The 22,732-nt window shown below is 42.8% G+C and overlaps 1 protein-coding gene across 5 annotated transcripts in view; it reads left to right on the top strand.

Annotated features, from left to right (window-relative positions):
• The window catches only part of GRB14 (growth factor receptor bound protein 14), an 88,376-nt gene that overhangs the window by 39,106 nt on the left and 26,538 nt on the right, over window positions 1-22,732 (top strand). For all 5 annotated transcript variants that reach the window (XR_012905197.1, XR_012905196.1, XM_075933511.1 and 2 more), the window contains exons 3-5: window positions 3,812-3,968; window positions 12,278-12,399; window positions 14,268-14,342. Coding sequence is in view for 3 of the 5 variants with exons in the window: in XM_075933511.1 (XP_075789626.1) it covers window positions 3,812-3,968; window positions 12,278-12,399; window positions 14,268-14,342 (354 nt within the window). In the remaining 2 variants the exon portion in view is untranslated. The remainder of the gene's footprint in view (window positions 1-3,811; window positions 3,969-12,277; window positions 12,400-14,267; window positions 14,343-22,732) is intronic.

Here is a 22,732-nt window from a genome sequence, read left to right as displayed (position 1 = left end):
TGTATAGCTCTTTATTTTGAGGAAGGGAGGAATCTCCACATGACCTCTTTCAGCTGGCTCTAATCTTGGAGACATTTGAAACAAGTACATTCCTAAGGAGTGTGCCCTGGACTTGTCTCAAATGCACATACTCAGACAATGCAGATGGTACTTTCCCTCCCCTAATTATAAGGAAACAAAAGGTCACTCTAATTTGATGAGACTTACCCTGTTACACTTGCTTCATCAAACTGTAACTAAAGTTCAGAGAGAAATTCTTAGGCCACAAGCAGTTAGTTGTCTCCCAGCCGAATTTAAATAATTTGAAGTAACAGAACTCAATGGAACAGTTTTGCTACATTTTTCAAGATAACATGTATCCTACCCGCTAGTAGGGGGTGATTGGCTTTCTTTGGCTTGGGGGTCAGTGTGTGTGTGTGTGTGTGTGTGTGTGTGTGTGTGTGTGTCTTCTTTGCTAGATTGTTCCAATCTCTTGTCCAATTTTGGCAGCCATCATTTCAATGTGTAGATCTGTTCCAACGTCTACATGGAGAGAACAGCTGGGTGCCATTTTAAAAAAAACAGTTAATGAGAGTATGATGCAAATTGAAGATGCTTTATGGAACTAACTCCATTGCTAACAAACAATCTCTGCTGCCCCTCAGGAGCCATTCCCTTATGTTGAGGCACCTCTTTTCCATTGTATTATTAAATGACAATTTGTGCCTGCCATGCAGACTCATAGTGACCTTGCATTCAGGCTCCATTTAGATTAGCTGTCTCTCTGCTGTGGCAATAGCAACATTTGCCCAGGCTATGTTGTCCCTTTTTAAGGCACTGGCTGCATGAATTAGGGCTGGGATATCCTGCCAGCTGTGTAGCTAAGGGTCAGATGGTGGAGCAGAGTTCCGGAGAAGAGTTGACCTTCAGTGCACTACTGCTGATGTGTAGATGAGGTGCTTCACAATACGCTTTTCACTGATTGAGATGAAATTCAGAGAAGGTTGAAGCAAATATTTAAGGGATGCAGGATTGCTTCATGAAGGAAAGTTTTAAAAGCAGGTAAGATATCTATAGCTCATTTAAATGACAGAATAAGAGTGTATTAAGCCATGATAACTTGGTGTATAAATCTCAGAGGACCGTATAAATCTCAGAGGACCAGATGAGTTATGCACACTATGATAAAAGGGAACCTAGATACAGTGGGGGGAAAATGTAGTAAAGAATTTTTAAAAATGAATACCACGAACAACTTGAAAATGCTGAGGGCTCTCACTATGTCATGGACTTCCCAGGGAAGTGAGACATCAATTTATCTAGTTTAGTGTTGTCTCAGGCTACTAGAAAATATATGCACTAGGGAAGAAACTCTGTGTTTGTGCAAGATATTAATGACATGATCTACAAATTATTTAAATACTTTGCCCAGAACAAATAAAACACAACTTGATAAAAACAAAGGGCTCAATTTCAGATTTATGCCATTTTACTGGACTTCAGAAGATGTAGAAAACTGTTTTAATATGCATATTTCTCATGCACTTACCTCATATGTTGATATGACCATCATTTTAAAATTAAACTCAAAATAGTTATGTTATTTCAGTGATAATGTTAAGATTCTAAAACCACAATGAAGTTGAGAATCCATGCTGTTGCCAGGTGTCTTCTATATTTTTTCATTGTTTATTTTTGTTATCTCTCTTTAAAAAAATGGAAAAAATAAGGCAAATGCAAACTTCTGTCCAGAATTAATTCCATTTTAAGTTACCATTATAATTGCAAACAAGTTGAGAAATTAAAAAGTTTCCTGATCACAAGCAACTCCATGTTGACTTTAATTGGAGGAGTAGGTGCACAGCACTCAGAAAATAAGGCAATAGCAAGTTTAATCACTTCCATTTGATTGGCTCTAGCTTAATCTTTCAGTGAAATTGAATAAATCACATGTAACTTGACTGCTGTATGCATCTGAGCTTCATCTTTTGGCTGGATGCAAGCATGAGAAATTTCAACTCAAACCTTCACTTCTTTTCCAAAAAGTTATATTGCACTTAAACATTTCCCCCCCCCCTTTTTTTTGAGAAGAGTGGATCTTTACTGAAATGTTCAAGTCAACAACTCTTGCTTGCTGAAGATCACCAGAAAATAACATTTTTATATAAAGAATACTAACAGATGTACCTGGAATTGCTCAGGTCTTTAAGTGAAGTACTAGGGTTTGGGGTGGGGGGAGTGAAGAAAGTGTACATGCTTTAGTTAAATTATTGTATTTTTCAAAGATGAAGGAAAAATAAATTTGTATTAATAAAAGTAGGAAAGTGATTCAAATAATGGGTAGACGTTGTTGGCAGACAATATTTGCAGTTTATGTATCTTCTGCCAAAATAAAAAGGGGGTGGGAAGCTGGAGTGAGGATGGGGTAGAGGGAGCTGGAATGAGGGTAAGGCGTGGGAGCTGAGGGTACAGGGTTTGGTGTGGTGGAGGTGCTGGAGTTAAGGCAGGAATGGGGGAGCTCAGGATAGGGGATGGACATGTGGGGGTGACGACAGGGAGTGGAGGGCTCAGGGTTCAGTGTGTGTGGGGCTCATGGCAGAGAGTGGGGAGCTTAGGACTTGCTCAGGGGGGAGACTTGCTTTGGTGGCAGTGGCTTCTGCCAAGCATCCAGGATTCTGGGAACTCTCTGTAGTCTGAAGACTGCCAGTGGGGAGAGGTGCAGGGGAAGGACCCCAGAAGCCACCTCCAGCGGGGGCCCCCTTCATGGCCTGTAGCCTGTTTGGAGGGGGGAACCAAGCTCTGGGGGCTGCCTCTAGCCTGCAGCATCTCCTCCCTCTCATGGCCTGCAGCTCCACTTCTCCCCTGCCATGGACTGCAGCAGCTTTCCTCTCTCACCATGGCCTGCAGGCTAAATGGAGAGACCAGCCTCTGGAGGCTGCTCCTGGCCTGCAGCATCCCCTCCCATGGCCTGCAGGGTGATACTTCTCCCGTCTGGTGGCTGGCAAAATGGCAGAGCCCCAGCCCTGTTGGCCACTCTTTTTTTGTGGTGCAGCTGCCTTACTCTGAATATAGCTCTCTCCTGCAGGATCACTGCCCCCAGCAGTCAGTCTCAGTATCGCATCCCTCCTCTCTGTGCCCCTCTCTTTCCAGGTTATGGAAAACAGTCACATTCCCAGCACTTCCTGTTTTTTCTGGAACAATGGAACCCTGGTCTTCCTTTAAGTTAGGGTAAGAGAAAGCTGCATACCAAATTTGGTGAAGGAGTTCTTAAACATGGAGTCACAGACAGACGGATGCACAAATCTGTAAAATATATAAAATAGGAAGAAACTTAGAAGGCGTAAGGATAGAAAATAATTAAATCTGTTCCCTTGTGTTATGTTCTCTCTCACAATATTTTGAACTACCTGTTAGTTTCTCATAGACCATGGCAATCTTTTGCATGTAGCACTTTCATTCAGGTTTGTTTTTTAATTCTACTTCTGTTCTTTGTGCCTCAATCCTTTATTGCCTGATTCATGCTTTTCAAAATTTTTAAGAGTCTTGTGGCATCTATCCTTTATGTTCCCTACAGAATTGTTTACATCTCAGATTAATTCACCTCCCTTTGCCTAATTTCTTCCAACAAATGCAGACCTGGTTTCACTAAGTTTTCTGTACAACTACATTTTTAGGGTCCTTGAATTTACAGCACCATCTTTGTCTCATAAGATTGTGGAGATCTAGCCTCTAAAGGGGGACATGGAAGCTTTCTGCAGATTGAACCAATGCTGTGCAGTTCTAAAGGAATGGACACTTTAGCTTTTCCTGTGTATACTCATTTATTTTACAGGTAATTAAAGTATACAGTGAGGATGATACTAGCAGAGCTTTGGAAGTGCCAAGTGATATAACAGCCAGAGATGTATGCCATTTGTTAATACTGAAGAATCATTACATAGATGACCACAGCTGGACGCTGTTTGAACACCTTCCTCACATAGGTCTAGGTAAGATTGCCTCGTTCATACCATTAAAAATATTGTAGCTGCTTAGGTCATTTTTTAATATGTAGGAAGACCTGGAAGCTATTAAAATTCATTCCTCTATTCTCTCTTTGCCACCCCTTTTTTCTGGACCACTGTCATAAGGCATGCTCTTTCACTCTTTCCAAATTACCTTGGTATGACATTGAAGCAGTGAGCTCTAGGATATAGGTTCTTAACACTTATGATAAATGACTTTTAGTTCTTTTTTGGACAATTCCCCCGCCCTTTTTTTTTCTTGACTTGCTCTTTATTTCTAGCAAAAGAGCCATGTCAGTATTTCAGTACAAATGGTAGCTATGCCACTCCAACAGAACCAGCTGAAAAATGTTGAGAGCATTGTCCATGAATATCTCTCATGCAAATGACAGAAGAGCTATCATATTTCATACTTTTATGTTGATGGTGGGAATTATGCTTCTAAGTGGCATCTTGTTCTATTGGAGTAGACTTATCAACATCCTGCTGCAATATAGTCAATTAGCTTGGTGAGGATTTAAACTCTCCACTCTCTGCCATGAGAGTTGGTTTAACTATTACAATGACACAGATACAGAACCTTCTTAAGTGTGTGATATATTCGCAAATTGATCTTCCCTCTTGTAATCAAATGGATTCACTATGTATAGGTACTGGATGAATAACTTTCAGATTGGTTTGTTTGCGAACAGTTTCAGTTGACTGGTTGCTATGCTTTATTCTGTTGTGTGGTAAATCCATTAAGAAACAGCATATTTTCAACTGCCTGGTTTAATGACTGAAGCACTTGAAACCAAGAAATATCAAAAAGCTCATTTCCAGTAAAAAAATTTTGTAATGAAGAATAATTGTTAAAATTCTTGAGTTTGTCGTGAACACAAACATTTTGGCTAATATCCAAATGCTCATGATTTTTGATCCCATAGATCATAGTGAACTGAACATAGTATTTATTTGCAAATAAAGTCACAAGTCAGCTGTTGTTTATATAAAATGACATTAATTATCAGAAAGTCATTGGAATATGCTCTCATCTGTGTATGTGTATTTAAGTAGCTACTTGCATGTTCATATGGGTGTATATGCGTTGAAAGGGGATGCATTTGCCAGAAATTATTTCAGAATCCTAATGACCTTGTTTAGTTAACGTAAGTTTACAGTTTAAAAACAGGGTTTTTTTTACCTTTGTGATGGACAGCAAATATTAAGATACATTTGGTCTGCATAGTACAATTTTTAGAGACATATTTCAGGAAAGCATAATAACCTACCATTTCTTTTCTAGCAATTATGCTTATCACAGGTGTGTGAGATTTCTTTTTTTAAGTATCCACTGGATGTCACTGTTGTTCCTCATATACAAGTACCTTTTATTTTTGCTGAATAAAAGGCAGCACTTGAATCTCAGGTTGTGTTTATACAGTTTCACAATTTTGACTTATGGGTACAAATTGTAGTGTGCACTAGAGCGCCTCACTATAATTCCCTTGTGGAGGCTGAGTGCAAACTAAAAGGTACTAGTTTGGTACTTAGTACATTTAAAGTGGACTATGTTAAAGTGAACTATGTACTTTGTATGCACCAGCAGTGTCCATGCAGTGGAGTGCAATAGTGTGTGTTACAATTCATACCCTCATAATCCAAACTGAGGAGGTGTGTAGACAGGCCCTTAGGCTCGGTCTACAGTTGGAGAGGGGAGTAAGTGACCACATCGTTCTTTTTAAACAATCACATTTATTTTTAAAGAATTCTTTGAGAAAACATTAAAAAGAAGTGCACACCATGAAAATAAGATAACCCTACCCGAACAAGGGCTCAAGCAGGTGAACAATCCTTCAGATTCCACCAAGAGTTTCCCAGTCACAGGAAAATAGCCACGGATTCATTGCTACCTTTGCTCAGAACTAGCACATCCATTAATCTGTTTTTTCTCCTTTTATACAGTTTAGGTCTTCATTCCTTAGAGACCAGGAATAGGTGATCAGACAAATGGTGGGTTTTTTCTATAAGGTGAAGTTTCCAAAGGTTTGGTCTGGAGGTAGGGAATTTGGATTTCCTCCTAGGAAATCCACTTAAGTAGCAACTCCAGGAGGAAACAAAATTATCTGGCCTGTTTGTTTTAAAACAGCTCTTTGAAACTCACGACACTTCCTATTTGTCATATTTCCTGCCTAGAGATGTTACATACAATCCCACAATAATACATAAACATGCATTTGTAATGCAAAGAATTCCTATGATGCTTAATGCATTAGGGTTTTCTAGAATATTGCAGGAAATGGCCATATGTGTCAAAGCTGTAGCATGGGCAGCAGTGAGCAGCAGCACAAGCTGCCATCCTGAGTATGTATCCAGAGTGTCTAGGTGTGTTTGTGCTCTGGGTGGACAGCTTGTGAAGCTGCTTGCTGCTGACCATGCTGTCATGTCAGAGCTGCTATTTAGCGCACTTATTTGATGAGATTATCATGCACACACTCCCCGCTCCAAATGTAGACAGCAGGTAGAGACATAACAGCTAGACCATCTTTATTGATTAGGGATTTCTTGCAAGTTAAGTCCAAATACTCATTTAATTGTGTGTCAGCCTTATCTGTGTCAAAGAAGAAAAGTTTGAGTCCATACTTAGACTCCATTATCAACTGAGAATACATCAGCTTCATGTAGCATGAACACTCCAATTGACCATTTTTTCCCCCCTTTTTTCCCTTCTTTTTCCTTCTCCCTGCCACATCTCCTACTTATTTTGGAACTGGACCTTTAATAACTCCATTCATCTGAAAAAGTGTGTTGTGCTCATGAAAGCGCATGATACTATCTACGTGTTTTGTTAGTCTTTAAGGTGCTGCTAGACTATTCTGTTTTTTAAGTTTTTCCAGTTACAGACTAACTTAGCTACCCCTCTGAAGCTTTTGGACAAGGAATCAGGCATTCTTTCTGAATCTCCTTCCTCTCACGTGGAGGTTCTTGGGGCCTCTCAGTGACAGCATTTAGGCCTCAAGCATTTCTCTCAGGAGAAGCCCCCAAAACAGGCACAATTTAGGAAAAGGCAAGGATGAAATCTACTCCCCAAAAGAAAAGTTAATTAAGATAAAGAGGATATAAGATATAAGCCAGAAAGCATTAGAATACACATTAGAAGTTGTATATTCTACTACCTTAAAAATCCATTGAGTAAAGTTCATATGCTATACCATTATCTTTACCTATCCATGAGATGATGTGGTATGTCTTCTTTTTGTTCCAAGAAATAATATTTATTTATTCAGGAAATAGTATTTATTTAAATGTCTTAGTGCCAGCAATTTAACAGTTTAAATGGCAAACTAGAACAACATTTGCTGTTTGTTTTAAAAACAAAACAAAACAACATCATCAAAAAACTGTTTCCAGAGGACATCTCAGTTCTCAGTGTGTTTTCCCAGGAATATGAAATTTTGCCTCATTTATTTATCCCTGTGAAGAGGGGTTAAATTAACTTTCCAATGGAGGTGTAGGGTGTTTTTTTTTTTTTTTTTTTTAAAGTCAGTGATAGTGGAGGTTATTTAATCCAATGATATTTAGTTGGGTATGGTGGGCTGCTACATTTTCCATTGGATTAGGCATGATGTAGTGTTATATGAGAGATTCTATCTTACCTTATTGGGTTGTGACCCCAAGAATTCATATAGTCTTTGTTAAATTTCCATCTCCTGTATTCAGGACAAGGTGGGTTATGCCTATAGCCTATTAACCTTGTTTGTTACTTACTTACTCTGCAATCCACCCTTCACCCCCAGTTTTATTGTGTCTTAATTTGTTAAATTTGTCTTTGCTTTTAATTTGATTCAAACATTTGCTAATTAATAGTAGGATTTTCAAAACTAGAGTCAAATATTAAAGTATTTTTTAATTAATGTGGTATTTACCTTGTCACCATTTAAGATGAAGCCAGTTTGGATTTTTAACATTTATTTAAAAAACACAACCAACTAGGAATATGGTTAAGTAATTTCTCCCACTTTCTTCTAGTACTAAACAATATGAAAACTGCATTGGGATTATAAAATAAAGTTTGATTTAACTGTTAGCCAATTCTAATTTATATTTTTAACTGAAAAGCTAACCATTGAAGATGAATGATTGGTCTAATTATTGCATGAGCCCAGTCAGTATGTGGCCTTTGTATCCTATGAACCCATTTTTTTTCTTACTGATAGAATTTAGCTATATGAGTATAATAACTCAGTAGAGAATTGGAAATTTTTTGGCACAGTAAATAATCTAGGTCTGTAGACTTCACCATATTTGGGCTGTGAATAGTAGTTTTGCTGGGCAAGGGGAAAATTTTGCCATAATACATGATGACTGTTGATGGAAAGAGTCTCCAGTTGTACACCTATCCTTTTAATTCTTTCTGGGCAAGGTATTCAAAAGTAACTTTTAAATGGTTTATGTGCCCAGCTTGAGATTCTGTAAATAGTCTGATTTGCAGAGGACTGGAGCTCCACACTTTCTATTTAGGCCCCCAGTCATTTAATCCTTTTGAAAATCTTGAACTTTATCTTAGTGGTGCATGAAAAAATAGGTTTAAATAAAAGGATAGACGTGTACTTTTTTCCCTTCTTAAGATTGCTACTTCTGTCCGGGAGCTTGTGAGCTGCCTGCTTACACTAGTGTAAGCTGCCTGTTTGCACTAGCATGAACAAAAACAGCTGCCAGTGATCCTGGTGCCTGCCCGGCCACTACCAGCTTCCCAAGGATTAGAGCTGCTGCTAGGGCGGAAGCAGACAGGCAGCTACTACGCAGCTCTCCCTGGCTGTGTGCTGGAGCTGGAGCAAGCTGTCTACCCGGGAGCAGCCAGGCAGCTATCACTGGCTTCCCCGGAGCTGGCTGGGGTGGGGTGGGTGGCTTGGTCTGGGGCTGCACCCCGAAGCCCACCTGGAAGCAGCTGGGCACTCAGCACGAGCTTTCCCAGGGCTGGAGCTACCTAATGGGCAGAGTTAGGGGCAGTGCAATTACATCAGAGAAGCTGCCTGGGCTGGGCACTGGTTCTTGAGTAGCAGGCTGACATGCTGCTACTTCTGTCACTGTGGTTCCTGGTAGAGCTGCTTGGTGGATATTTGTTTTATAACCATGGATATCTGCATCCATGTGTATAAATTTTGCATCTGTGCCAGACTCTACTTTTAGCATTTTTCCTAGCAACAGTTTGCTGTTGTACCTTTCTCATTGTCTCTCTAAGGAACTGAGAACTCTCCCAAACTCCTTTTTTCATTTAGATTTGATTCCTGGGGGGGGGGGGGCGGAAGAGACATTAAATAAAGAAGTTATATAAAACTGTATAAGTGGTGGTGGGGCCAAGAACAGTAACTGAAACTATTTAATCATTTATTTATTTATTTGTATTTAATCATTTGTCACTTTCAAATCCAATTCCAACAAATAAATAGTGTCCCTTTAAGTACAATTCACTAAAGTTGCAGAAAAAACATTTTGCACTTTATATTTAAAATGTGTTTCCTCATTGGTTTGTGCCATCAGCAATATAAACATTGTCTACCATATTTTTTTCTGTGTATTGAAATGTATTCTTAGTTAAACTTTCTTTTTTAAAAGTGATATTCAAGGTACAGAAATAAAATCAGTCACAGTTCTGCAAATGGTTATGCATGGGCTTAACTTTACACGCTCTAAATAGTTTAATTGAAATCAATGGTAGCATTTCTAGTATTTGCAGTTCAATACATGTACAACTTTTTGCAGGATTGGTCCCTTTCATACAAGCCTAGTTTAGTGATTTTTTGCAGTGCAGGAAACTGTCAAATGAGATGAAGACAACTGTCAAAAGAGGATAGGATATGCAACAGCATTCTGAAAAAAAATCAAAAGAACTCTGGAGCAGATAAAGGTGGATTGATTGGTTATTTACCCATTTGTGTAAGTGCTTTGTTTAGATTTTTCTGAGTCCTCAATTACTGTAAAGTTAATTAGCAATCAGACTTGGTTTTCAAAAAGGTTCAAATTCCCCACATAGTTTTGCAGATCTAAATGTCTGGCTTCGAGCCTAGTTAATGAGCTCACATCTATACAAATTGCATCACTTCTAATAGCTTTGCCAGCTCTTGAGTAACTCAGTAAAAACTTTTCCAATATTGGGGGTGGAGGAGGAAGCTTTATGAATGAACATTGGGTGTTTTTGTAATTAACCATTCCCTCTAATTTTGGCTCTCTCTCTAACGTATCAAAGAAGGAAGTTATATAACTAAAAAAATCTTGCTGCCAAAATCACCATCTCTCTGTCCTGAGTGGTGTAAAAACATTACAGTATGCAATAAATTGGTTTTGGAAAAGGCAATACCTCGTTTTGTATTTGAGTTTACTACGAGGCTGTACCCACTGCTTGCTATGCTTGCCAATCCCCCGCCTCCACCCCCAGGGGAGCTGTGTGTGTGTGTGTGTGTGTGTGTGCGTGCGTGTGCGCAGAGCAGGCTGGGGGCAGGGTTTCTGATTAGGGGACAGGAGTGGGTTGGCCGGGGGGAGGGTGCAAGAGCAGGCTGGAGGCAAGCGGTCTTGGTGGAAGGGGTGAGGGTGTGAGGCCTTGGCTTGGGGGAGGAGGTATGAGTGAATGGGTTGGTGGGTGCAGGGTCTCAGCAGAGGGTGTGTGTGTGAGGGTGCAGGGTCTCAGTGGAGGTGTGTGAGGGGGCTGGGGGTGCAAGGTCTCAGTTTAGGGGATATGAGTGAGAGGACTGAGGGTGCGGGGTCTCAGCTGAGGGAGTTTGTGAGGGGGCTGGATGTACAGGGAGGGGCGAGGCCATCTGGCTCCTGCCTCCCCGGAGCACCGGGAAGAGGGGAGGCCATACAGAGAATTGCAGGGTCAGGTGGGCGAACTGTGGATGCAGGTCTGCAGCCTGAGCTGTGCCCTCACTGTGCCCTCACCATGTGAGCCCTGCTCGGCCATTTTGGGTTGCAGCGTGCCTGGGCTAAGCCACAAAGCCCTGGTGATGGGCTTTCGGGCAGGGACCAGAGCTCACCCTGCAGGCTGCTGCTGCTCAGTGCCCAGCCGAGCAGCGAGCCCAGCCACACCGGCACTGCTGCTGGATCCTCATCCCAAGTACCCGTAGGGAGTGGCTGGACTCCCCAAGCACCCAGCCCAGCCTAAGGTGCTGCCCCTATCTGCCCAACCCACATGGAGCCGGTGGCATCTGCCCAGCTTGCCACGGGAGTGCTGCCAGCCCAGCCAGTCAACATGTTCCCGAGCCCAGCCTGGGAGCACTGAGTTCACCTCGCTGCTGCACTTTGACTGCCCAGGCAAATGGCCACTTCCTTGTCTGCCAAGCATGCGGGGCTCCTGGGAGAGCAGTGCCAGCCCAGTGCATGGGACCAGCAGAGGGTGGAGCTGTGGCTGGGCCACACCCAGAGCAGCTGGCTTGTCCTGGGTCCTTGCTGGCCCCAGGCTCTTCCCTTCTTCACTGCATTGAGTGGGGCAGGAGGTGGGGAATGCAAGTAGAGTAGTTGGGTACTCAACTTGACTATTCCCTTACATCCCTACCGGGGAGAAGGGAGGCCACACTGCTTCCTGGAGCATCGGGGAGGGATGAAGGAGGAGGCCGCATGGGGGGAGGATGGGGGGAGAGGCGCACAGGATGCAGAGTGACATGATGACATCACTTTGTCCTCCCACAGGAATTTTTAAAAAATATATAATATAAAACACTGTTGGGCTATGTCTACACTGCAAGCTTCTTGAGTAAGAATTGTTTTGCACAAGAGTTCTTGCACAAAAGCATGTCCATACTGCCATGTGCTTTTGCACAAGAGCGTCCATGGCAGTGTGGACGCTCTCTTGTGCAAGAAACCCCTGTTGCCCATCCACACCGCCTTCTTGCACAAGAGCTCTTTTGCAAGAGGGTTTGTTCCTTGTGGGGAAAGGAATAACCCTTGTGCAAAAGCCCTCTGTTCCTATGCTTTACTGTAATTTTACTTGCGCAAGAACACGCATGCAGTGTAGACACGCTGCAGGTTTTTGTGCAACAATGGCCGTTCTTGCGCAAGAAGCCTGCAGTGTAGACGTAGCCACGGTGTTTAAAGAGATGGACATTAGCTTGCTCAACTGCAGCAGACATGTTTTATGAGCATTTGGGTTATACAAGAGCATTGACTTTGGTGACAAAAAGTAAAACAGACTTGATGAATTGAAGGTGTTAATATGGCTTGTTCATGTTGGGCTGAACATAGATCCAGACATAACTCTTCAGTCAAGTTTTCATGGGTTAAACATTATGTTGCTGGGTTATGCATTTTTCTTTGCATTACAGAAAGAATTCTAGAAGACCATGAATTGGTACTTGATGTCCAATCAAACTGGGGAATGGAAGAAGAAAATAGACTGTATTTTAGAAAAAACTATGCTAAATATGAGTTTTTTAAACATCCAGTGGTAAGTATATCTTTTTAAAAAGCACTGTGGGTTCAGACAGCTGTCCCTGCTGCCCTGACATCTGAAGCCATGTGGCATAGTGATGTGAGGGAATGCCATAAATGCAGGAGGACTTGTAGTGATCAGTATAATAACATGGAACCTAAGTCTACCTATAACCTGTTAAAGGAATGGAAGAATGATGTTAAATCACTACAGATATGTCTATGCCAGAGCTGGAAGGTGTAAATTTCATCTTGAGGGGACATACTTGCACTAGCTCCAATTGTTGTAGTGTGTTAAAAGTAGCAGTGTAGTCACCATTACGTGAGCTCTGAGAAGGGTTCACCACCCAAGCAGTTATCTATATGGTCTCGCACAAGGTCGTGCAAATAGCTGCTAGCTCCTCCCCACATCACCTTGTGTCCTACTTGCACTCTGTTTTGCCACACTGGTTTGATCAAAGCTAATGTAGGGATGACTTCTCATAGAACTTAACCTATGTCTGTACCACAGCCAGAGGTAGAAGAGACACAGGAGTTTAGGGTTCTGTTCCATGCTCTGCATGTATTATTTTGAGCAAATCACTTAATCACTCTCTATCTTCCTTCCCTATTTTTGAATGGGAATATCTCTCTATATCTCAAGATGTTGCTAAATTTAATTAACAATCAGAAGCTTAGATATTATGGTAGTCCATTGGAATTTCTTTATATAATTAGACCCAGTAGGTTGGTTGGCCAGTGGGTGTGGTCTGTTGTGCAAACAGTCATGCAGCTTTAGTGGACAATATAGATTCTCATTAGTTAACCCATCAGGGTCTTTATATGCCCAACAAGAATGGTACAGTCCCAAGAGAAGATGGAGTTGGAACATTGTCTCAAAAACACGTAACTCTTAAATAATCCTAAAAAACCATATTCATCATTTGAAATGAAAGTCTGTGGTGAATAACTGCAGTTCAGTCAGTGGCACTGTGCTTAGACTAGCTCTGACCTATAATACCTCTTGTATTTTTGCAGCTTCATCACATGATCCATATTCATAGAGAATAAAGTGTGCATTCACAGCAAATCGTAGAGGGCCTTTTTTTTGCATTCATAAAAGCTAGTATACAGTAATCCACATTTTGTTTCAATATGATTTTAAATAAATGCTTTTGGCAGCGTATCCCATTTTTTTCTTCTTCCATTGGGTATTATCAACTTCCACAAAACATTACATGATAATACATTATATAAGGATTTCCACTCTTCTTAAACAGTAGTATTTTGAAGCCTGCAGCCAATCTGTATGTTGTGAAGAGGAGGCTGAATGATGACCTGAGGATCTAAGGGTATGTCTACACTATCAAACAAACCAAGAACACACCAAAAATAAAAGTAACAACCATAACCTGGCAGCAAGAGTGAGCTGAGTCAACACACTTGGGCATATGGGGCTTGACCTGGAGGGCACGCTTTGAAACCCGCATGGATGAAACCATCTATACTGCTGCTTTAGTCCAACAGTGTGAGCCTGAGTCAATTGACCCGGGTTCTGAGGCCCATTGTCATGAGTTTTTGTAGTGTAAACATACCCCAGATTTATAGTCTTTCCTGGAATATGACGTGACTCAGCAGACTCTTTTGCCTGCATTGAAATCTTTAAACAAATTTTTTTGAAGTTTGCCGTCATGAACTCAGCAGGTGAAATTTATAAAATAGCACAATTTGAGGTTATTTTAATGATTCCCCCAACCCTTTCCTAAATTTTTTGAGTGTGGAAATGTCTCATTGTCTTTTTTGCTCGGGGCAGTTGGAAGGCAAATCTGTTTATATGCCTGAGAAATCTGAAGGTTTTTGTATTCACATTTAGAGATGTTTTAATAATATGTTCTCTTTTAACAGAACTATTTTCCCGAGCATATGGTGTCATTGTCAAACGAGACCAGTGGAGTGATAGGCCACACACAACTATTACAGGTACGCAGTATTTGCATTAAGATAAACCAGTTCACAGCAGAATAATTCAATTTCAGGTGTCTAGTTTGTGTGTACGTAGCATTTTGTCATTGACAGAATTTGTGGTGGACTATTGTTTGACTAGATACTAGAGAGACATCAGGAAGGTAGTATTCCCCTTCTATGAAGTTCTAATATAAATGCACCTGGAATGTTGAATTGAGTTTTCAGAAATTCATTGACATAAAGCAGCGGTCACTAGCCAGTTGATAGCGAGGCAGTGTTCCCAGCCCTGAGTCACTCTCCCCCACCTGTAATGGTGCAACAGTCTCTTGCCCCTCACAAATTTTGAGCCAGAGCTGGCATCCTTTGGGAGTGGGGAGGTGAATCCCAAGGCTCTGTGCCAGAGATGGTTTCTCAGGAAGTGTGCATGCACTGCTCCTCCCCTTCCCACAGCAGTGCATGTGTTTTCTTATTTTTCCTTCCTTCCTTCCCCTGTGCTCTGGGAAGAAGGGGGGATTAAAATGGCTTAGGGGTCTCATACGAGGAGTGGCTGTATTTCTTAAAGGAGCCACATGTGCACTTCTTTCAGTGCTGCCTGAAGAGCCTGCCTGAGAGATACATGTCCCTGGAGACCCCCAGGTACTGGCTGAGCTGCTCCTGCTCCTGCTCCTTCTCCCCTGGGTAGAGACCCACCAGCACCCTGTTTCTGCTTCTTCCTCCTCCCCCTGACCAGACACCCACGAGCACCCTGATTATACCTACTTAACTTCTTGTTTTCCTTTGCAAGTACCCCTTTGAAATAGTTGAGAAAGGTTGGACTCCCATCCTTTTAGACAGGCTGACTACTTCCATCTTTTAGACTACTTCCATCTTTCAATCATTTAAAATAAGACATCCCTACCATTTTTGCTGCATTTTGTTTTTCCTCAGCTCCCTTCAATTGGTCAATATCTTTACAGCAGTGGTCTCCAACCTTTTTACGCTCAGGACTAAGTTAAGGCCTCGGGAGCTTGCGAACAGGACAACAGCGATGGATGGTGATTACCTGCATGGTGTGTGCCATGTTTGTCTTCCTCCCAGAAGAAAGAACAGATTTCATCTGCACTAAGTGCAAGCTGGTCGCCATTTTGGAAGAAAAAATTAGAGGACTGGAGGCCCAAGTATCGACCCTATGCTCGATCAGAGAGGATGAAGACTTCCTTGATAGAAGGCAACATTTAATCCTTCAAGCAACTGGCAGCATGTAACTCCTAGAAGGGGAAAAAAGCCAGCATGGGAATCCCCCAATGCTATAGAGTAAGTAATCGCTTTCAGGCTCTCTCCACAGGCTCTGCAGTGCTGAATGCTTTGGAAAGGACCTCACAAGGAAGAAATCGGAAGGGAACACCACCTACTGTAAGGCATAAGATGTGTAGTCTTAGGGATGGGGGTTCCACGGCCACCACCCCCAAAAGAAAACGACGGGTGGTGGTGGTCGGGGACTCCCTCCTAAGAGAGACTGAGCCATCCATCTGCCATCCGGACCTGGAATCTCGAGAGGTGTGCTGCTTACCGGGAGCTCGCATTCAGGATGTGACTGAGAGGCTTACCAAAGTGATCAAACGTTCAGATCGCTACCCCTTCCTGCTTCTTCACATGGGAACTAACGATACGGCCGAGAATGACCTTGAGCGGGTTACTGTGGATTATGTAGTTCTGGGAAGAAGGATCCAAGAACTCGGAGAGCAAGTGGTGTTCTCGTCCATCCTCTTTGTTGAAGGGAAAGGACTGGCCAGGGATCATCGAATTGAGAACGTAAATTCGTGGTTGCGCAGGTGGTGTCGCAGAGAGGGCTTTGGTTTCTTCGACCATGGGACTCTGTTCCGGGCACAAGGATTGTTAGAAAGAGATGGAATCCACCTAACGAAGAGAGGAAGGAGCATCTTCATGGGCAGGCTTGCAAACCTAGTGAGGAGGGATTTAAACAAGGTTTGTCGGGGGACAGTGACCAAAACCCTGAGGGGAGTGGGATAGTCAGATACCGGGAAGAAATGCAAGAAAGGAGGACCCCTGATTCAAATGGAGAAGATAGGGCGATCAACTGGTTATCTGAGGTGTTCGTACACTAATGAGAGAAGCCTGGGAAACAAACAGGGAGAACTGGAGGCCCTGGCCAAGTCCAAGAAATATCCCAATTAAATCATAACAGAGACTTGGTGGGATCACTCGTATGACTGGAGCGCTGTCATGGAAGGGTATAGACCGTTCAGGAAGAACAGGCAGGGGAGAAAAGGAGGAGTGGCACTATATGTAAGAGAGCACTACGACTGCTCTGAACTCCAGTATAAAGAGGGAGAAAAACTTGTTGAGAGTCTATGGGTTAAGTTGAAAGGAACAAACAACAGCAGTGATGTGGAGGTTGGGGTCTGCTTCAGGCCACCGAATCAGGTGGATGAGGTAGATGAGGTTTTCTTTGGACAACTGAGAGAAGCTTCCAGATCGCACGCCCTGGTTCTCATGGAGGACTTTAATTCCTGACATCTGTTGGGAAACCAATGACGTTTTTGGAGAATGTTGGGGATAACTTCTTGACACAAGTGCTGAAGGATCTGACCAGGGGCTGTGCGCAGCTTGACCTTCTGCTCACAAACAGGGAGGAACTAATAGGGGAAGTAGAGGTGGGTGACAACCTGGGAAGCAGTGATCATGAGATGGTAGATTTCAGGATCCTGACCAAAGGAAGAAAAGAGAGTAGTAAAATACACACCTTGGACTTCAAAAAAGCAGATTTTGACTCCCTCAGAGACCTGATGGGCAGAATCCCCTGGGATGCTAACATGAAGGGGAAAGGAGTCCAGGACAGCTGGCAGTATTTGAAAGAAGCCTTACTGAAGGCACAGAAAGAAACCATCCCGACGCATAGCAAGAGAGGCAAACATGGTAGGAGATCGGATTGGCTTACAGGGGAAATCCTTGGTGAACTTAAGCACCAAAAGGAAGCTTACAAAAAGTGGAAACTTGGACAAATGACCAGGTAGGGGTTTAAATGTATAGTTCAAGAATGCCGGGGGGTTAACAGGAAGGTGAAAGCGCAAATGGAATTGCGACTGGCTAAGGATGTGAAGGATAACAAGAAAGATTTCTACAGGCACATTAACAAGAAGAAGGTGATCAGAGAGGGTGTGTGACCCCTACTGGATGAAGGGGGTAACCTAGTGACAGATGATGTGGTGAAAGCTGAAGTACTCAGTGCTTTCTCTGCGTCTGTATTCATGGACAAGGTGTGCTCCCGGACTAATTCGCTAAGTGACGCAAGATGGGATGAAGATCGACAGCCCTTGGTTTGTAAAGAACAGGTTAGGAACTATTTAGAAAAGCTAAATGCACACAAATCCATGGGTCCGGACTTAATGTATCTGAGGGTACTGAGGGTTGGTAAATGTCATTGAAGAGCCTTTGGCCATTATCTTTGAAAAGTCATGGAGATTGGGAGAAATCCTGGATGACTGGAAAAAGGCAAATGTAGTGCCCATCTTCAAAAAAGGGAAGAAGGACAATCCAGGGAACTATAGGCCTGTCAGTCTTACCTCGGTTCCTGGAAAAATCATGGAAGGGATCCTAAAGGAATCCATTTTGAGGCACTTGGAAGAGAGGAAAGAGATTAGGAGTAATCAGCATGGATTCACAAAGGGAAAGTCATGCGTGACCAATCTGATTAGCTTCTATGATGAGGTAGCTGGCTCTGTGGATGTGGGAAAGTCAGTGGCTGTGATATACCTTGACTTTAGCAAGGCTTTTGATACCGTCTCCCACAATATTCTTGCCAGCAAGTTAAGGGAATGTGGATTGGATAAATGGACAGTAAAATGGATAGAAAGATGGCTAGAAGGCTGGGCCCAGCGGGTAGTGATCAATGGCTTGATGTCAGGATGGCGGTCGGTTTCTAGCAGAGTGCCCCAAGGTTCGGTTCAGTTCTAGGACCAGTTTTGTTCAATATCTTTATTAATGACCTGGATGAGGAGATGGATTGCACCCTCAGCAAGTTTGCGGATGACACTAAGCTAGGGGGAGAGGTAGATATGCTTGAGGGCAGAGAGAGGGTCCAGAGTGACTTAGACAAATTGGAGGATTGGGCCACAAGAAATCTGATGAGGTTCAACAAGACAAGTGCAGAGTCCTGCACTTGGGACGGAAGAATCCCAAGCATAGTTACAAGCTGGGGACCAACCACTTAAGTAATAGTTCTGCAGAAAAGGACTTGGGGGTTACAGTGGAGCTACGTCTACATTGGCATCCCTTTCCGGAAAAGGGATGCTAATGAGACAAATCGCAATTGCAAATCCGCGTGGGATTTAAATATCCCCCGCGGCATTTGCATTTACATGGCTGCCGCTTTTTACCGGCTGGGGGATAAGCCGGAGAAAAGCGCCAGTCTAGACGCGATTCTCCGGAAAAGCAGCCCTTTTCTGGAGGATTTCTTATTCCTACTTTCAAGTAGGGCTTATTTTCCGGAGAATCGCGTCTAGACTGGTGCTTTTCTCCGGCTTATCCCCCAGCCGGAAAAAAGCGGCAGCCATGTAAATACAAATGCCGCGGGGGATATTTAAATCCCCCACAGATTTGCAATTCTGATTTGTCTCATTAGCATCCCTTTTCCGGAAAGGGATGCCAATGTAGATGTAGCCCGGATGAGAAGCTGGACATGAGTCAACAGTGTGCCCTTGTGGCCAAGAAGGCTAATGGCATATTAGGTTGCACTAAGAGGAGCATTGCCGGCAGATCCAGAGATGTCATTATACCCCTTTATACAGCTCTGGTGAGGTCACATCTGGAGTATTGTGTCCAGTTCTGCCTCCCACCCCCATTACAAAAAGGATGTGGACGCATTGGAGAGGGTCCAGCGGAGGGCAACCAAAATGATTAGGGGGCTGGAGCATATGACTTATGAGGAGAGGCTGAGGGAGTTGGGTCTGTTTAGTCTGCAGAAGCGAAGAGTGAGGGGGGATTTGATAGCAGACTTCAACTTCCTGAAGGGAAGTTCCAAAGAGGATGGAGAGAGGCTGTTCTCAGTAGTGACAGATGGTAGAACAAGGAGCAATGGTCTCAATTTGTGGTGGGAGAGGTCCAGGTTGGATATTAGGAAAAACTATTTCACTAGGAGGGTAGTGAAGCACTGAAATGGGTTACCTAGGGAAGCAGTGGAGTCCCCATCCCTAGAGGTGTTTAAGTCTCGGCTTGACAAAGCCCTGGCTGGGTTGATTTAGTTGGGATTGGTCCTGCCTAGAGTAAGGGGCTGGACTTGATGACCTTCTCTGGTCTCTTCCAGCTCTATGGTTCTATGATTCTATGAACTCTTCTGGGGTTCCAGGGTTAGTGGATTTTGTGGACCCCTCTACACTCTGAGGTGGGGCCAAAATGAGGGATCCATTGTGTGGGACAGGGCTGCAAGTAAGTGGGATAGAGATGGGGGTGCAGAATCTGTGTGGAAAGTAGGGTAGAGGAGTAGGGTTAGGTATCTGGCCAGGAGGTAGATATCTGGCCAGGAGCAGGGGGGCAGAAGCAGGGTGCTGGTGGGGGTATGGCCAGGGAACACCTCCTCATAATCGACTGGCTGTGCCCCTGCGAGCGACCAGTTGATTACAATCAACTGGTGATGGTGATGATGGTTTTAGACTGATTAGCAGAAAAATGTTATGGCTGGTGAGGTTTGTTAGTCTGTGGAATACTGCAGTCTTCCAAAAGAAGTGGTAGCACCTAGTACTGTACAATGTAAGGATGTTAAGTATTGACTAATTGAATAGTCAATGCATTTTGCATCTACTATTTGATTAGTTGATAGGGTGCCTCTGCCTTTGAAGAGTAGCAACAGCTCTAGGGCTATACTTCAAAGGTGAAAGCGCTGTGTGGAGCCCAGGATCAGCTGGGGACTCCCCCACTGACCCCGGGCTCCATGCAGTGCTGGGGAAATGATTGTCAACTATCCTGTCGACTATTCTATAAGCATCCCTAGTACAATGAAGTTCTGCTCCATGACTTCCAGGCTTATTGGCATGATGGCAAAACAAATAATAAATAATGTCCACAATAATGTCCACAATATGTTTCAAATATAAACTGGATTCATCCATTTCAATGTAAATGAGGCACAATCTACAGAATAGAAAACAGTCCTGTGGTGACTGTGAGATGGACTAATTATATAAACAAGGATCTTCTCTTTCTTTTCTGTATATATTTGAAATTGTAAAACTTATACAAGGGAAAGCTTTCACTGGTGCTAGAGAGAGTGACCTGCCACATACATCTGGGGCTGAGAGGTGTAGAAAAGTAACAGTGATAAAATAGGATTTTTGTTTTAAAAAATAAAACCAGGAAGACTTGCTAAAATTGGAAAATAGTTTAATATACGTTGGTGATCCTATGATGAGGAGAACATAAAGTGCTTTAAATTATTAACCAATTAAATTTTCAAAACATATGCACTCCCACTGACAGCAGTTCCAGGCCCTAGATCAGAACAGTCAATAAGCCCCCACACACGCATAAGTTGCACCTGCACAGACGTGGTCTGCCTATACTGTCTGATGCCAGGTGATGCTGCCAACATAGCCAGGGCTTCCATATGCTGGCCTGCTAGGGTGGCCAACTGTCTACTTGCACAAGCCCCACACTCCCCGTCCTGCCTCTTCTTTGATGCCACTCCCCTGTCCTGCTCCTTCTTGGAGGCCCCAATCCTGCTCTCTCCGTTCCCCTGTCTGTTGTTTGAGCTCTCTTTCCCTCACTCGCTTTCACCAGGATGGGGCAGGGAATTGGGATTCAGAGAGGGCGTGGGCTCTGGCAGGGCAGCGCTTACCTGAGGTGTCTCCTAAAAGTGACCAACACATCTCTCTGGCTCCTAGGCAGGAGGGCTGGGAGGCTTCCACGCACTACAGCTTGCAGGCACTGCCCTGCTGCATGGTTCCTGGCCAATGGGAGCCATTGAGTCAGTGTTTGACATGAGGTCAGGTGCGTAGATACCCTCCCCTTGCCCCCAGGGCCACAGGGCTGGTGCTATTCACTCCCAGGAGTGGCATAGAGTAAGAATGGGCAGGAAGTTTGCCTTAGCCCTGCTGCACTTCTGATGGTGGTGGCGGCTGGTGGCCTCCATGTCCTTTTTAAATGGCAGAGTTGAGAGAGTCCAGATCTGATTCTCAGCTCAATTGTGGGCAAAATGTTCAAACTTAAATGTTTTTTCAGGAACTAAATAAATAGAAAATCTATTAAAGGTACTGAACACTGTCAATGACCCTATGAAAATCAGGCTGTTTTTCTTTTGCTGCCTAAATATGGATTTCAAAGCCTAATTTGAGGCACCTATATTGGATTAATAGAATTTACCATCTTTCTTTTTTTCAGAAGTGATCTAATAATTTAAAAGAAGCATTCATCTTATTTTAGAAAGCTAAAATCTGTCTTCTAAAAACTTGTTCACAGAGTAAGTGTAAAGCTTATATACCCCTTAAATATCATTATGTCCTCAGAAGTAGTGTTTCATCAGTGCAAAGTTTGTATGTTGTTTTTCCATATAGGGATCAATTTAATACCAAATATGAAATGCATGCAATTTTGATTGATTTATAATACTGTATGTCTTCTGTTTCATTGTCTGATTATATATTTATATTTAGTATAACAGGATTTACCAGACATTAAAGTACAGAATACTCTTGTGAATTAGAACCCTCTAATTCATCATGCACAATTCAGCAAAAGCCATTTAGTAGATTATTTTACAGTATGCTACTATTTCCTTTAAAACATTCATTAAGACAAGTTAATGGGCTTGCATTATTATTTGTGATATGCTTGGTAAAGTATCAAGAAATATGTTTTCTCAACCTAGTTTTGAAATTCTTTTATCGTTTTCTGTGGTTTGTGCTGTAAGCAAGTAAAATATTCTCTAGCTATGTGTAAAACACTTATTGTCTTTTGTTATAAGGCAACAATAAGGGAAGGTAGGAATTTTGGCTCTTTCTTTTTAACTCAAAGAGAAAATATACCTAAACATATATTGACTTTAAGAACAGCCATGCTAGGTCAGACTAGAGGCCCATCTATCCCAGTATCTTGTCTGCTGACAATGGCCAATGCCAAATGCCCCAGAGAGAGTGAACACAACCGATAATCATCATGTGATCCCTCTCCTGTCATCCATTTCCAGACAAACAGAGGCTAAGAATACCATTCCTACCAATCCTGGCTAATAACCGTTGATGGACCTAACCTCCATGAATTTATTTAACTCTTTTTTTGACCCCTGTTCAAGTCCTGCTCTTCAGAACATCCTCTTGCAAGGAGTTCCACAGGTTGACTGTGCGCTGTGTGAAGAAAAATTTCCTTTTGTTTGTTTTAAGCCTGTTACCTATTAATTACATTTGATGACCCCTAGT

Source organism: Pelodiscus sinensis, chromosome 7 (genome assembly GCF_049634645.1).
Source record: "Pelodiscus sinensis isolate JC-2024 chromosome 7, ASM4963464v1, whole genome shotgun sequence".
Taxonomy (NCBI): Eukaryota; Metazoa; Chordata; order Testudines; family Trionychidae; genus Pelodiscus; species Pelodiscus sinensis.
The sequence above is the reverse complement of the archived record's forward strand: the minus strand, read 5'-3'. Positions and strand labels throughout refer to the sequence as shown.